The 13250-nt window shown below is 49.1% G+C and overlaps 1 protein-coding gene across 2 annotated transcripts in view; it reads right to left on the reverse strand.

Annotated features, from left to right (window-relative positions):
• Positions 1–1989: 1989 nt before the first annotated feature.
• Positions 1990–13250, reverse strand: part of CFAP77 (cilia and flagella associated protein 77) — a 167815-nt gene continuing 156554 nt past the window's right edge. The window contains exon 6 of one of the 2 annotated variants that reach the window (XM_010372830.2): positions 1990–2927. In XM_010372830.2, coding sequence (XP_010371132.1) covers positions 2805–2927 — 123 coding nt within the window. In that variant the 3' untranslated portion in view covers positions 1990–2804. The remainder of the gene's footprint in view (positions 2928–13250) is intronic. The other variant, XM_010372829.1, reaches the window with a different exon arrangement.

Raw genomic sequence — 13250 nt, forward strand, 5'->3', positions numbered from 1 at the left:
GCGGTAGCTCAAGCCTGTAATCCCAGCACTTTGGGAGGCCGAGACGGGCGGATCACGAGGTCAGGAGATCGAGACCATCCTGGCTAACACGGTGAAACCCCGTCTCTACTAACAAATACAAAAAAAAAAAAAAAAAAAAAAAAAAAACTAGCGGGGTGAGGTGGCGGGCGTCTGTAGTCCCAGCTACTCGGGAGGCTGAGGCAGGAGAATGGCATAAACCCAGGAGGCGGAACTTGCAGTGAGCTGAGATCTGACCACTGCACTCCAGCCCGGGCGACAGAGTGAAACTCCGTCTCAAAATAAATAAATAAATAAATAAATAAATAAATAAATAAATAAAAAGAAAATAATAATTCATATTAATCTATTGCTTAAAAGTGCCAGTTCCTGTGCTCATCACATCATTTACATTCTTTAATGTAATGGTCATCTAATATAGCTTGAAGACACAGTCTGTGATGTGTGGGGCCCTGTCTCTGAGATGCACAGAGAGGCTAGGACTGTTGCTCAATATCCCACGGAAATCAATTGCTGGGCAGAGCTGGGCTTCACGCTCTTCTGTGGCATAGTGTGCTACCGCCGGCTCAGGGCCAGCCTACCCAGACTCTGCCTGCTTGGGAGATTGGAGGAATGAAGGAAAATGAGTATTGAAGAATTTTGGCTTCCACAGCTGGGTAGATGGTGGTCTCACTGATGAGATGGGAAAGACAGAGAGAGAAGTAAGTTTGGCAGAAAAAAAATCAAATGTCTGCCTTGGCTGCGTTGGTTAACAATGAATGTCAGACACTCAAGGGGAGACGCTGAGTGGGCAGCTGGATAAATGAGTCTGGGGACCGGGCGTGGTGGCTCATGCCTGTATTACCAGCACTTTGGGAGGCTGAGGTGGGCAGATTACGAGGTCAAGAGATCAAGACCATCCTGGCCAACATGGTGAAACTCGTCTCTACTAAAAATACAAAAATTAGCTGGGCATGGCGGCCCGCGTCTGTAATCCCAGCTACTCAGGAGGCTGAGGCAGGAGAATTGCTTGAACCTGGGAGGCGGAGGCTGCAGTGAGCCAAGATTGCACCACTGCACTCCAGCCTGGGCGACAGAGCAAGACTCCATCTCAAAAAAAAAAAAAAAAAAAAAGAGTCTGGGGTTCCCAGGTTGAAGATCAACATTAAGAAATCCTCGGCTGGGGCCGGGGGCGGTGGCTCACGCCTGTAATCCCAGCACTTTGGGAGGCCGAGGCAGGCAGATCATGAGGTCAGGAGATTGAGACCCACCTGGCAAACACAGTGAAACCCTGTCTCTACTAAAAATACAAAAAAAAAAAAAAAAAAAAAAAAAATTAGCCGGCCATAGTGGGTGCCTGTGGTCCCAGTTACTCGGGAGGCTGAGGCAGGAGAATAGCATGAACCCAGGAGGCAGAGCTTGCAGTGAGCCAAGATCGTGCCACTGCAATCCAGCCTGGGCGACAGAGTGAGACTCCGTCCCAAAAAAAAAAAAAAAAAAAAAAGAAAAGAAATCCTTGGCTGGGCGCGGCGGCTCATGCCTGTAATCCCAGCACTTTGGAAGGCCAACGCAGGCAGATCACAAGGTCAAGAGATCAAGACCATCCTGGCCAACATGGTGAAACCCTGTCTCTACTAAAAATACAAAAATTAGCTGGGTGTGGTGGCACGCACCTGTAGTCCCAGCAACTCGGGAGGCTGAGGCAGGAGAATGGCGTGAACCCGGGAGGCAGAGGTTGCAGTGAGCTGAGATCGTGTCCCTGCACTCTAGCCTGGCAACAGAGCAAGACTCCATCTCAAAATAAATAAATAAATAAAATAAAAAATTCTCAGATTAGAAATGACATTTAAAACTTGAAAATTTGCCTCCCTCAGAAAAGGCGTGGTTGGAATGTCTTGGAGGTTAGCCAACTTGAGAGGTCTCTATGTGGCACCCTCATTTGATGGCTCTGAGGCTGGTTTGCTCACTGGTTTTCAAATGAAGACACAAAAGGAGGATGACAAATAGCATTTTTAATTTAAAATAGATCAGCATAAAATTTGCAGAGAGAAGCCAAAGAACACACAGAAAGACCGAGTGAGGAAGTGCCCAGGAATTCCGCTGAGAAGTTCAGCAGCCTGTGTTCGGCAGTCTGCCCCTCGCCCCGGAAGGCTCTCTTTTTCCAGAGGGGGTTGACCTTCCAAAGTCAGTCCTGGGGGAGGAGTCCATCTTGGCCTGCTTGATTGACAGGGCCCCAGCACTGAGGAGGCGGGGGCAGGCTCGAGTAATGAACCATTGGCTCTTCCTGCTGTCAGAGGTCCCAGAGAGATAATACTGCCGTGATGAGACATCAGGCATCCCCAAAACAGCAATTAAAACTCATGTTTGGAATAGAAAACGAGGGTTTTCAAAGCACGTCACTGTCATGCTTTCTGCAGCAAATACACAGGTCGTTCTTAACACTTAATGGGCAGAGCCATGGAATCGACCCTTAGCCTGGAGTCTAAAAATTTGTCTTGTAATTTGGGTTTGTCTTGGCAGGTGAGGGCTTGAGAAGAGGCAGGGTGAGCCTGCCCTAGGAGGAGAAGGAGGAGGAGGAGGTGGAGGCTCCAGGTACAGAGGGTCACTGGGGCTAAGTGGAGACTAATGCTGGCTAACCTAAAAGGGGGGACTTTTACTGAAACCAATTAACCTAAGACTTGCATCTGAGCTCCTTGAAGCAGAACCCGCATAAAAATGGGGGAATGTCAGGGTTGGGGCAAGATAGGGAGTCCTTCTAGGAATTTTCCATTCTGTCAAGATGGCTTCTCATGGCAGGGAGGGAGGGGTTAGGGGTGAGTGTAGTTGCCCATCCGCAGGGTCCCCTGGCGCACGGCACACTCTTCCCGGTGGGCTTTTAATGCTCTCTGGCGATCGGCTTCGGTGGGGAAGGTATCAAGGTGGCGGCCCACCTGTGGACAGAAGGGAAGAGTGGGTGGATGAGGGGAGTCTTCAGTGCAGCCCATTCCAGTTGCTCCCCTTGCCCACCCCCTTCCTCAATCTTAGAGTAATGATAAAAATAGCCATAAGAGGGAGGAAGTCACAGCAAGTGCTGTGAGTCTCCTGGTGCTGAGCTGCGAGGCAGAGAGCAGGGACTGCCCGGGGGAAGTGTTCGTCCTTCTGTCCAGCTCCTTGCTGGGGAAGATGCAGGCAGAACAAAAGTTGCCAGACCATGACCAGACGACCATGCAATGGGACCTAGTAGACAGTGTCCTTCACACATTGCTTTTCCACCATTAAAAACCCCAAACGAGCCACCCTGTCCAAGGGGGACCTCCCAACCGTGTCTGCACTCCCTTGCTGGGAATTAGATCACTTCCCTCCTGCCCAGTGGCAGCCACCATAGGAGTCAAGAGCTGAACTTCAACAGCACCAGAAGCAGAGCTCAAGAATAAATCAGAAAAAAAAAAAAAAAAAAAAAATGCAAGGGAGACAGATTCAAGGAGTGGGAGCCTTTTCAGTTAAGATTTTATGCAATCAGTATCTCGGCCTGCCCTTTCTTCTCAAGAAATGGTGGTGGGTGAATACCCCGCCTCATCTCCTCATGTCTACTGTGTCTGTTACATCACCTCTAAGTGCCACAAAATCCATCCCATTAACTGAGCACAACATCCTCCTGCCTCGGCATTTCTCCTTTGGGATAACCTAAGGATGGCACAGGGTGGAAAGGGTTTGGGCTCACGTGGTCATTCCTGCATCTGGGCTTCTATCCATCTGTTAATTCATGAAATGCACGTTTATTGAACACAACTCTGTGTCAGATGTGGGGGATACAGCAGTAAACCAGAGAGACTCGGCTCTACCCTCATGGAGCTTTTAATCTAGAGGGAGAGCAGACGTCCAGCAGTAACTACACAGCTATTACATTACAATGGACAGAGGGCTGGGACATGTGTAGTGACAACAAATTGGGCAGGTCTTGGGGAAGAGATGCATACAGGGGGTCTTGAAGGATGAGCTGGGATTCCAGGGCAAAGGGGGTAGCGTGCATGCTGGCCCTGGGGTCCAAGAGAACTCAAGTTTGTGAGGGGATGCGGTGGCCGGGTGGAGGGTGGGCAGGGCAGGTCCTGTTTGGATTTGCAGGAGCAGCCAAAGGCTCTGCAGTGGGCTCAGGATAAAGCAGGACCCATGCCTGGGACAGCCACAGGGTGCTTGTCAAGAATCCAGGTCAGGGTTGACCACCCTGGAGTGGTTAGCTAAGCCCACAGTGCTGCAGGTTAGCGTGAAGAAAGGTGACAGAAGAAGAAAAATGTGGGGAGAGAGGATGAAATATTAAAAGGGGTAGAGGGAAGATAAGGAGGGGCTTGTAGGGAAAGTCTCTGTTCTCTGGACGTGGTGGAATCCTCCTTGGACTGTTTATCATTTCACAGACGAGGGAACAGAGGCCCAGGGCAAAGTGTGGTTCAGGGCTGCCCCCACAGGGAACTGGTGACCCCCAACCTCTGGACTCTAAGTTCTGGATTCTTTCTAGAATATTCTGTCACAGCTGCTGCTCCTGCTGTGTCAAGGGTGCTCCCTACACCTCACTTGCTGAGGTGAAAGAAGGCAGGGGGCTGTGGAGGGTTGTCAGAAACCCATAAAAATCAAATGGTGACCGGAGATTCTGTTCTTCCAGGAATAACCACGTTCTTCACCTTCCAGCGGATGTGGATCCCTTGGGGATGCTCTTTGGAGAGCCACGGGCCCTCTTCTTCTGGGAAAAAAAAATGCCCACAAGTGCTTACATAAAAAACAGTGAGGCAATTTAGGAGGTTTCAGGGCCCTTTGCAAGTCCCTCTAGGGACCCTCCATGGCAGCATTTCTCAGAGCTGTCCAGCCTCAGCCCAGCCACAGCACCAGTCACAGTCCCAGTCCCAGCCTCAGGTTTCAGATTTTTTAGGTTTGCCGCAGAATCGCCTTGGGGCTCTTGCAACCAAGGGAGAGGCCTGAGCCCAGCCCGAAAGCTACTGAGCCCCTCAGGTTAGGGCGCGTGGCACAGTCACCCAGTGCCTACCTGGACCCAGGGCTGCATGTCTGCTGTGCAACTCATTTCCATCAATCAAACCATGATCGTGTCCTCAGCTCAATCTCAACATTTCAGAAAAATGTCCAAGTAGCCTCACAAGACACACTGAGAGGAGAGAAGGCCTTGCACAGTGTGTAGGAGGAAAATAGTCCGTGGACAAAGGGCTTCTAGTGATACCTTTGTGACCTTCTGGCGAGTAGTAGCCTGATTTTTACACCGTGGCATGATCTTCCTGAGGCCCGTGGCTCCTAAAAGGCAGCTAGAGGCCGGGCGCAGTGGCTCACACTTGTAATTCCAGTGCTTCGGGAGGCCAAGGCGGGCGGATCACTTGTCAGGAGTTTGAGACCAGCCTGGTCTGGCCAACATGGCAAGACCCCATCTCTACTAAAAATACAAAAATTAGCTGGGCGTGGTGGTGGGCGCTTGTAGTCCCAGCTACTGGGAAGGCTAAGGCAGGAGAATCACCTGAACCCAGGAGACAGAGGTTACAGTGAATCAAGATTGTGCCACTGTATTCCAGCCAGGGTGACAGAGCAAGACTCTGTCTCAAAAAGAGGAAAAAACCATAAAAAATAAAAATGCAAGCCGGGCCAATATGGTGAAACCCCGTCTCTAGTAAAAATACAAAAAAAAATTAGCTGTGCATGGTGATGTGTGCCTCTAATCCCAGCTACTCGGGAGGCTGAGGCAGGAGAATCACCTGAACCCAGGAGGCAGAGGTTGCAGTGAGCCGAGATTGTGCCACTGCACTCCAGCCTGGGCAACAGTGAGATTCCGTCTATTTAAAAAAAAAAAAAAAAAAAGGGCAACTAGAGATGTTTAGGAAGACAGGTGCTTCAGGGTCTTGGGGGCATGCAGCCACCCTGGTGTCCAGCTGGCTTGGACCCGAGGCATCCATGGCCTTCGTGGCATCCAGATTGGCGCTCCTGCTGTCTCTGGTGGCCAGTCACCAATGGTGTCTTTTTGTTTGCTTTTTAGAACACAGGCATATTTTTCAAATAGTAATAATAACTTTTTATATTTGACTTTGCAAAATGTTTAGCATGTGAAAACAACTATCCATGTAGCTACAATGTCACTATAAGAATTTTCCTTTTCCCCCCTTCCACCCCTAAGTCGGGTTCTCACTCTGTCACCCAGGCTGGAGTGCAGTGGCACAGTCACGGCTTACTCAAACTCTTGGGCTCAAGGGATCCTCCTGCCTCACCTCCAAGTAGCTAGGACTTGTGTGCGCCACCGTGCCCGGCTAATTTTTGTATGTTTTTGTAGAGACAAGGGTCTCAATATATTGACCAGGGTGGTCTGGAACCCCTAGCCTCAAGTGATCCTCTTCCCTTGGCCTCCAAAGTTAATTTTACTTTTTAAAAAGATATTTGTAACAGCCTTGTTGAGGTATGATTGATCTACCTAACCTGCAAAACCTGCATTTAATGTGTAAAATTTGATGAGTTTGGACATACGCAAATAGCCCTGAAACCATCACTACAATAAAAAATAGCCATCAGGCTGGGCGCGGTGGCTCACGCCTGTAATCCCAGCACTTTGGGAGGCCAAGGCGGGCAGATCACGGGGTCAGGAGATCGAGGCCATCCTGGCTAACACTGTGAAACCCCGTCTCTACTAAAAATACAAAACAAAATTAGCTGGGCGTGGTGGCGGGCGCCTGTAGTCCCAGCTACTCGGGAGGCTGAGGCAGGAGAATGCCGTGAACCTGGGAGGTGGAGCTTGCAGTGAGCCGAGATCATGCCACTGCACTCAGCCTGGGCGACAGAGCGAGACTCCGTCTCAAAAAAAAAAAAAAAAAAAAAAAATAGCCATCAATGGCCAGACAAGGTGACTCACACCTGTAATCCAAGCAGTTTGGGAGGCCAAGGTAAGTGGATTCTTGAGCCCAGGAGTTAGAGACCAGCCTAGGCAACATGGCGAAACTCTGTCTCTACATATAATACAAAAATTAGCCAGGCAAGGTGGCACATGCCTGTAGTTCCAGTCACTTGAGAGACTGAGATGGGAGGATTGATTGAGCCTGGAAGGTCAAGGCTGCAATGAGCCATTGTCATGCTGCTGCACTCCAGACTATGGGACGGAGACCCTGTCTCCAAAAAAAAAAAAAAAAAAAAAATCAATTCCAAAGCTTCCTCATGCCCAGTTGGTTTTTTGCTGTTTTGCTTTTTGGAGATTTTTTTGGTGAGAACCCTTAAGATGAGATCTGATCTCTTAGCAGCATTTTCAAGTGCACAGAATAGTATATGAACTATTGCTTTTTTTTTTTTTTTGAGGCGGAGTTTTGTTCCTGTTGCCCAGGCTGGAGTGCAATGGTATGATCTCGGCTCACTGCAACCTCCACCTCCTGGGTTCAAGTGATTCTCCTGCCTCAGCCTCCCGAGTAGCTGGGATTACAGGTGTGCACCACTACGCCCGGCTAATTTTTTGTATTTTTATTAGAAACGGGGTTTCTCCATGTTGGCCAGGCTGGTCTCGAACTCCTCACCTCAGGTGATCCACCCGCCTCGGCCTCGAAAAGTGCTGGGGTTACAGGTGTGAGCCACGGTGCCCACGTATATGCATTACTGTTAACTCTAGGCACAGTGTTGTACAGCAGGTCTCTAGAGAGTATTCATTTTGCATAAATGAAACTACCCCTTGAATAGCAGCTCCCATTTCCCCCTGCCCCAAGTCCCTGGCAGCCACCTTTCTTCTCTCTGCTTCTCTGAGTGCCCATGGCTCTTCACCGGGGAGCATAGCTCTGTAAACCACCTCTCAGCCATGTCCATTCCTTCCTCCTTGGCCCTTGTAGTGAGCTGAACCATGACTCCCAAAAACACACATCCATGTACTAACCCCCAGAACTTGAGAATGTGGCCTTATTTGGAGACAGGGTCTTTGCAGATATAATTAAAGATCTTGAGATGAGATCATCCTAGATTATTCCGGTGGGCCTTAAATCCAATCACAAGCGTCTTTAGAAGAAACAGAAGACACAGAGGAGACAGCCATGTGAAGGCAGAGGCAGAGATGAGAGCGATGTGGCCACAACCAAGAAGCATCAGGAGCCCGCAGGAGCTGGAGGAGGCAGGGAGGGTTCTCCCTAGAGCCTCCCAGGGAATGCGGCCCTGACGACACTTTGATTTTGTTGGTCTGGCCTCCAGAACTGTGACAGCAAACATTTCTATGGTTTTGTGACAATTTGTTATAGCAGCCTCTAGAAGCTAATATAACCCTCAAGGCATTCCCGGGGCAAATCAGCATGCAGCGATGGTGGGCGGGGCTGCGGCTGGCTCTGCTGGTGGCAGGAGGCTCACCAGCCCCCACTCATCTCATACCCTAAGAAGGTGACTGGAGGATTGAAGCCCTAAGGAGCTGCTCAGTCTAACCACACAAGGACAAAAGAGAACCCTGATGAGAAACTTTCTTTTACGCCATCGCCGTTTACTTCACTGAAGCAGAAGCATTCACCCATCCATCCATCTAAAAAATATTTATTAAGCACCTACTGTGTGCCAGCAGCTGCTAAGCACATACCCCTTGCACTTCAGAGTTCCAAGTTCCATATTCCCCTTGGTTTTCTAAAGGAGTGTTTTGGGCATGAGAGGCTCCCCACCGATGACTAACCACACACTCTTTGGCACCTGCTGTGCACTGACATTGGGAGAGGCAGAGCGCATGTCACCTGTGGTCTCTGGTGTGGATGACTTCCCATTCCAACTGGAATCTCACGGAGTGAATTCATCCCAGAGGGGAGCTCAAGGAAGGGCTCGCCGTCTATGAAGCAGGGTCTGCTCCTGGCCTGTTTCCTGAGGGACCCCCAGTGCCTGGCACAGAACCTGGTATTTGAGAAGTGTTTAAACAAGGTTGGGTGGATGATCAAATGTATGAATGAATGATGAGTGAAGGAAATTGAGAGAATCTGACCTCTGGTGGCCAGCAAGGGCTTCTCATGCCAAGAGGGACTTGAGTGTGCCCTGGAAGGACTGTGGCGGGGGAGGTGGGAAGGGAGGGAACAGAAGGGAAGCAGATCCTCAGAAGCCGGAGGGGGCCCAGCAAGGTGGAGTCTGGAGGCGAAAACCAAAGGAGATGCTTAGTGCCTGGGCCTGGCAGACTCCACTGAAAGGGAACTCAAGCAAAAGTGTCTACCCCAGGTGGGATGGGCCCTTCAGAAAGAGAAGGGAGATGGGGCCTCTTCGGGACCCACGAAGTCTCTAAATCCCTAACCAAAAAAAACAGTTGTCTGTGGAGAGGGGAGTTCCGATCCTCAATGGGCCTGGTAGCTGGGTGCCTCTCTGCAAAATTTGTCCTGGAGGCCAGAACTGGTATGTTCAGCCCCTTGTCAACAGCAATGCTAGGACAAGAACAGACCTGCTGTTTGCTGGGCGCTGTGCATTATTTCATATAAGCCTCGGAATGCCCTGAGGAGGCCGGCACCATCGTTGTCTCCATTTTACAGTTGGGAAAGTGGAAGTCCCAGAAGGTTAAGTCATTTGCCCCATTTCAGAGATTGAACCCAGAGCTGCAAGACTCAAGGCCCCAAGCCCTTCATCACGAGCTCCATTGCCTCTTATTAAATGCTCATGGAGTCCGTGAAGCAAAAGTCGCTGGCTGCAAGGTCATGGCTCTGCCCCACATGCACACTCCCCCCTCTCCAAGCAGCCCAGCCACACATGAGGAGCCTGATTACAAGTCAGGCCTCAAGCCCTTGTGTGGTCACGACCCTGTGGACCCCTGGAGTCAAAGGATGAAGAGCTATGGAGCAAGGAATTCCTTCTGAGATGCTTCTAAATTAAGCCATCTGCGGTCTGTCTCTGCCTGGAGCTAAGAAATTGTAACGGCTTTGGCAGGAGACAGCTTTGCTGAATGGAGCTCTGAGCTGCTCTAAGGTCAGTGCAGGTAAATAAGAGGCAAGCGCCACAGCCGCCAGCAGCCCTGGGAGCCGGGCGGGCGGGCAGCTTTATCTGGGTTGGTGAAGGAGCTGGTCCTGTTCGAATGGGGAGCATTGCACAAATCTAAATAGCATCACAGAAATAAGGACAGAGTGCTGCCATGCAGTGTCCTGGAAATACACCGGCGAGGAAGGCAGAGCCCACATGGACCCAGGGAGACGTCTTGGGAAGCGGTCACTAAACACATTATGCATGTGATTGTGACATTTAGACAAGAGCTATATATATATATAAAATTTTTTTAAGGAGTTTCATTCTCATTGCCCAGGCTGGAGTGCAGTGGTGTGAACTCGGCTAACTGCAAACTCTGCCTCCCGGGTTCAAGCAATTCTCCTACCTCAGCTTCCTGAGTAGCTGGGATTACAGGTGTCTGCCACCAGGCCCGGCTAATTTTTTGTATTTTTAGTAGAGATGGGGTTTCACCATGTTGGCCAAGCTGGTCTCGAACTCCTGACCTCAGGTGATCCACCCGCCTTGGCCTCCCAAAGTGCTGGGATTACAGGGGTGAGCCAGCATGCCTGGCCAACAAGAGCTATTTAATAAGATTGTGGACTGGGCGATCTACTTCCATCTGGGGCTCAGGAAAGGCTCTCTGGGGAGGATGAAGGAGCAAGCCAGGGGTAAAGGAAGGGCCAAAGGAGGAATGGGGGTGAATTTGAGGAAATGAAAGCAAGCCCTTGCTGTTAGGCGCAGCCAGATGTGTCAGGGGAGATGAGCAGCTACTAGATCCTAGAAGAGATTTCTACTCCATGTGCCTAGGAATCATAGTTCCCGCCTAGGATAACATCCTTTTCCTCTCTGCTACTGGATCAGAATAAAATATTCCCAGAGTCAGGTTTGGAAGCGAGCTTAGGGATATTGAATCTAACTCTCTCATACTGCAGATGGGAATCCCAAGGACCGAAGGTGGGAAGTGACCCTCCCAGGTCTCCTGTGAGTCCTGGGCAGAGCTGAGACCAGCCGCCAGACAGCAGTCCCCTTCCTCAGCACCGCAGTCCCTGAACCAAGGTCTCACTTTGCCTCCTGCATCTAGAGCCCTAGGCCCCATTTTCTAACTGATTTGAAAGCATCTGTGCTTTTCCAATCCACTTGTAATGAACCAACTTTTCATTTGATTGATATCCTTAATGGTACCTTTGACATTTCACTAATGTTTACTCTGTTGTTCTTTTTCTAGCATCTAGAGTCGTTGGCTTAGCTAATTACCTTTCATCTTTCTTTTTTCTCCAATATTAGCATTTATACAACACAGCGTTAGCAACTGTGTTCCCTCTAAATTCTCTTTTAGCTCATCTCACAAGTTTTGAGTATATTTATTTTTACTCAGTTCTCTTTTAATCTAATTTCTATCTAATTTCTGTTTGGATTTCTCCTTTGATTCCTAAGTTATTTATAAGCATGATTTTACATTTCCAGGCAATTTTATCACTTAGGTTTGTTATTGATTTCTAATTCAGTTTCTTTGGTGCTAAAGTAATCCTCACAAGTCAGGCCTTTTGGTATTTATTGAGGTTTTGCTTTGTGTTCTTGCTTGAAAAATCTGTTCTACTTTCAATGAAAAAATCCCCATGTGGAATGAACTGGTGCTATCCTAAAGAAGATGTCAATAGGAACTGGGTTGGGGCTAAGATGTGGCCCTTGTCTTTGTATTTATGTATTCATGATTTTATTCTATGCTTATTTATTAACCATCCACTGTGTGTCAGAGATGGGGCTAGTCCCAGAGATACAGTGAGAAACTACTAATAAAAATAAAATCGGCCGGGCGCGGTGGCTCACGCCTGTAATCCCAGCACTTTGGGAGGCCGAGGTGGGCGGATCACAAAGTCAGGATATGGAGACCGTCCTGGCTAACACTGTGAAACTCTACTAAAAAAATACAAAAAATTAGCCGGGCGTGGTGGCGGGTGCCTGTAGTCCCAGCTACACGGGAGGCTGAGGCAGGAGAATGGCATGAACCTGGGAGGTGGAGCTTGCAGTAAGCGGAGATGTGCTACTGCACTCTAGCCTGGGCAACAGAGCGAGACTCCGTCTCAATCAATCAATCAATCAATCAATAAAAATAAAATCACACAATGAATTCTTCAATTAGAATTGGGTTCAGTATTAAAAGAAACACCAGGTTCTGTAAGAGTTTATGATACAGAGACTCCAACTCTGATTGAGGCCAGAGAAGGCTTCCCTGAGGAAATAGCACACAAGCAGATACTCAAAGAGACAGAGTAGCTGGTGCAGGGGTCCCATGGCAGAAGAAAGGAACAAGTGGTTTCCAGAGGGGAAATTTGAGTGTCCAACAAACAGAACAGTATGCTCAACGCAACGCATCATCAGGGAATAGCACATTAAGCAAGAGACTAAGCATTTCACACCCATAGGATTGGTAATAATGGGAATGAGTCTGACATGAGAAATGGGAACTTCCATGCACTGCTAGCGAGTGTGTTCATCCGTACAACCTATTTAGACGAACTTGGCATAGCCAGAAAGTTTACACACACTCCATGGAACCCACGAGTCCATGTTTACATACATGCCCTGCAGAAATTCTCAAAAATGTCCACTAAGAGACATGCATAAGGTATCCTCACGGTAGTACTATGTCAATAAATGCCAGAAATAACTGCATGTGCATAAGTGGGGCCTGCTAGGACGAAGGGTGGTGAATTCAGACGGTGGAACACCTTGCATCCTCTATAGTGAACACTCCAGAGAGGCCCTGCCCAACATGGCAGCTCCCAGCCACACGCAGCTATTTCAATGTCAATGGATTAAAATAGAACAAAATCTAAAACTTAGTTCCTCGGTTGCACTAACTACATACCAAGTCTCAATAGGCTGGGTACAGCGGCTCACACTTGTAATTTCAGCTTTTTGGGAGGCTGAGGCAGGAGAATCGCTTAAGCTCAGAAGTTCGAGACCAGCCTGGACAACATAGCAAGACCCTATCTCTACAAAAAAATTTTAGCAGGGCGTGGTTGCACCCACCTGTGGTCCCAGGAACTCGGGAGATTGAGGGGGAGGATTGCTTGAGCCCAGCAGGCGGAGGCTGCAGTGATTCATGATCTTACCCCTGCACTCCAGCCTGGGTGACAGAGTGAGGCGCTATCTCTAAAAACAAAAACCAAAAAAGTCAAAACAAACCCCCCCAAAAAAACCCCAAGTGCAGCCAGGTGCGGTGGCTCACGCCTGTAATCCCAGCACTTTGGGAGGCCGAGGCAGGCTGATCACAAGGTCAGGAGTTTGACGCCATCCTGACCAACATGGTGAAACCCCGTCTCTACTAAAAATATAAA

The sequence above is a fragment of the Rhinopithecus roxellana genome, chromosome 16 (assembly GCF_007565055.1).
Source record: "Rhinopithecus roxellana isolate Shanxi Qingling chromosome 16, ASM756505v1, whole genome shotgun sequence".
Lineage (NCBI taxonomy): Eukaryota > Metazoa > Chordata > Mammalia > Primates > Cercopithecidae > Rhinopithecus > Rhinopithecus roxellana.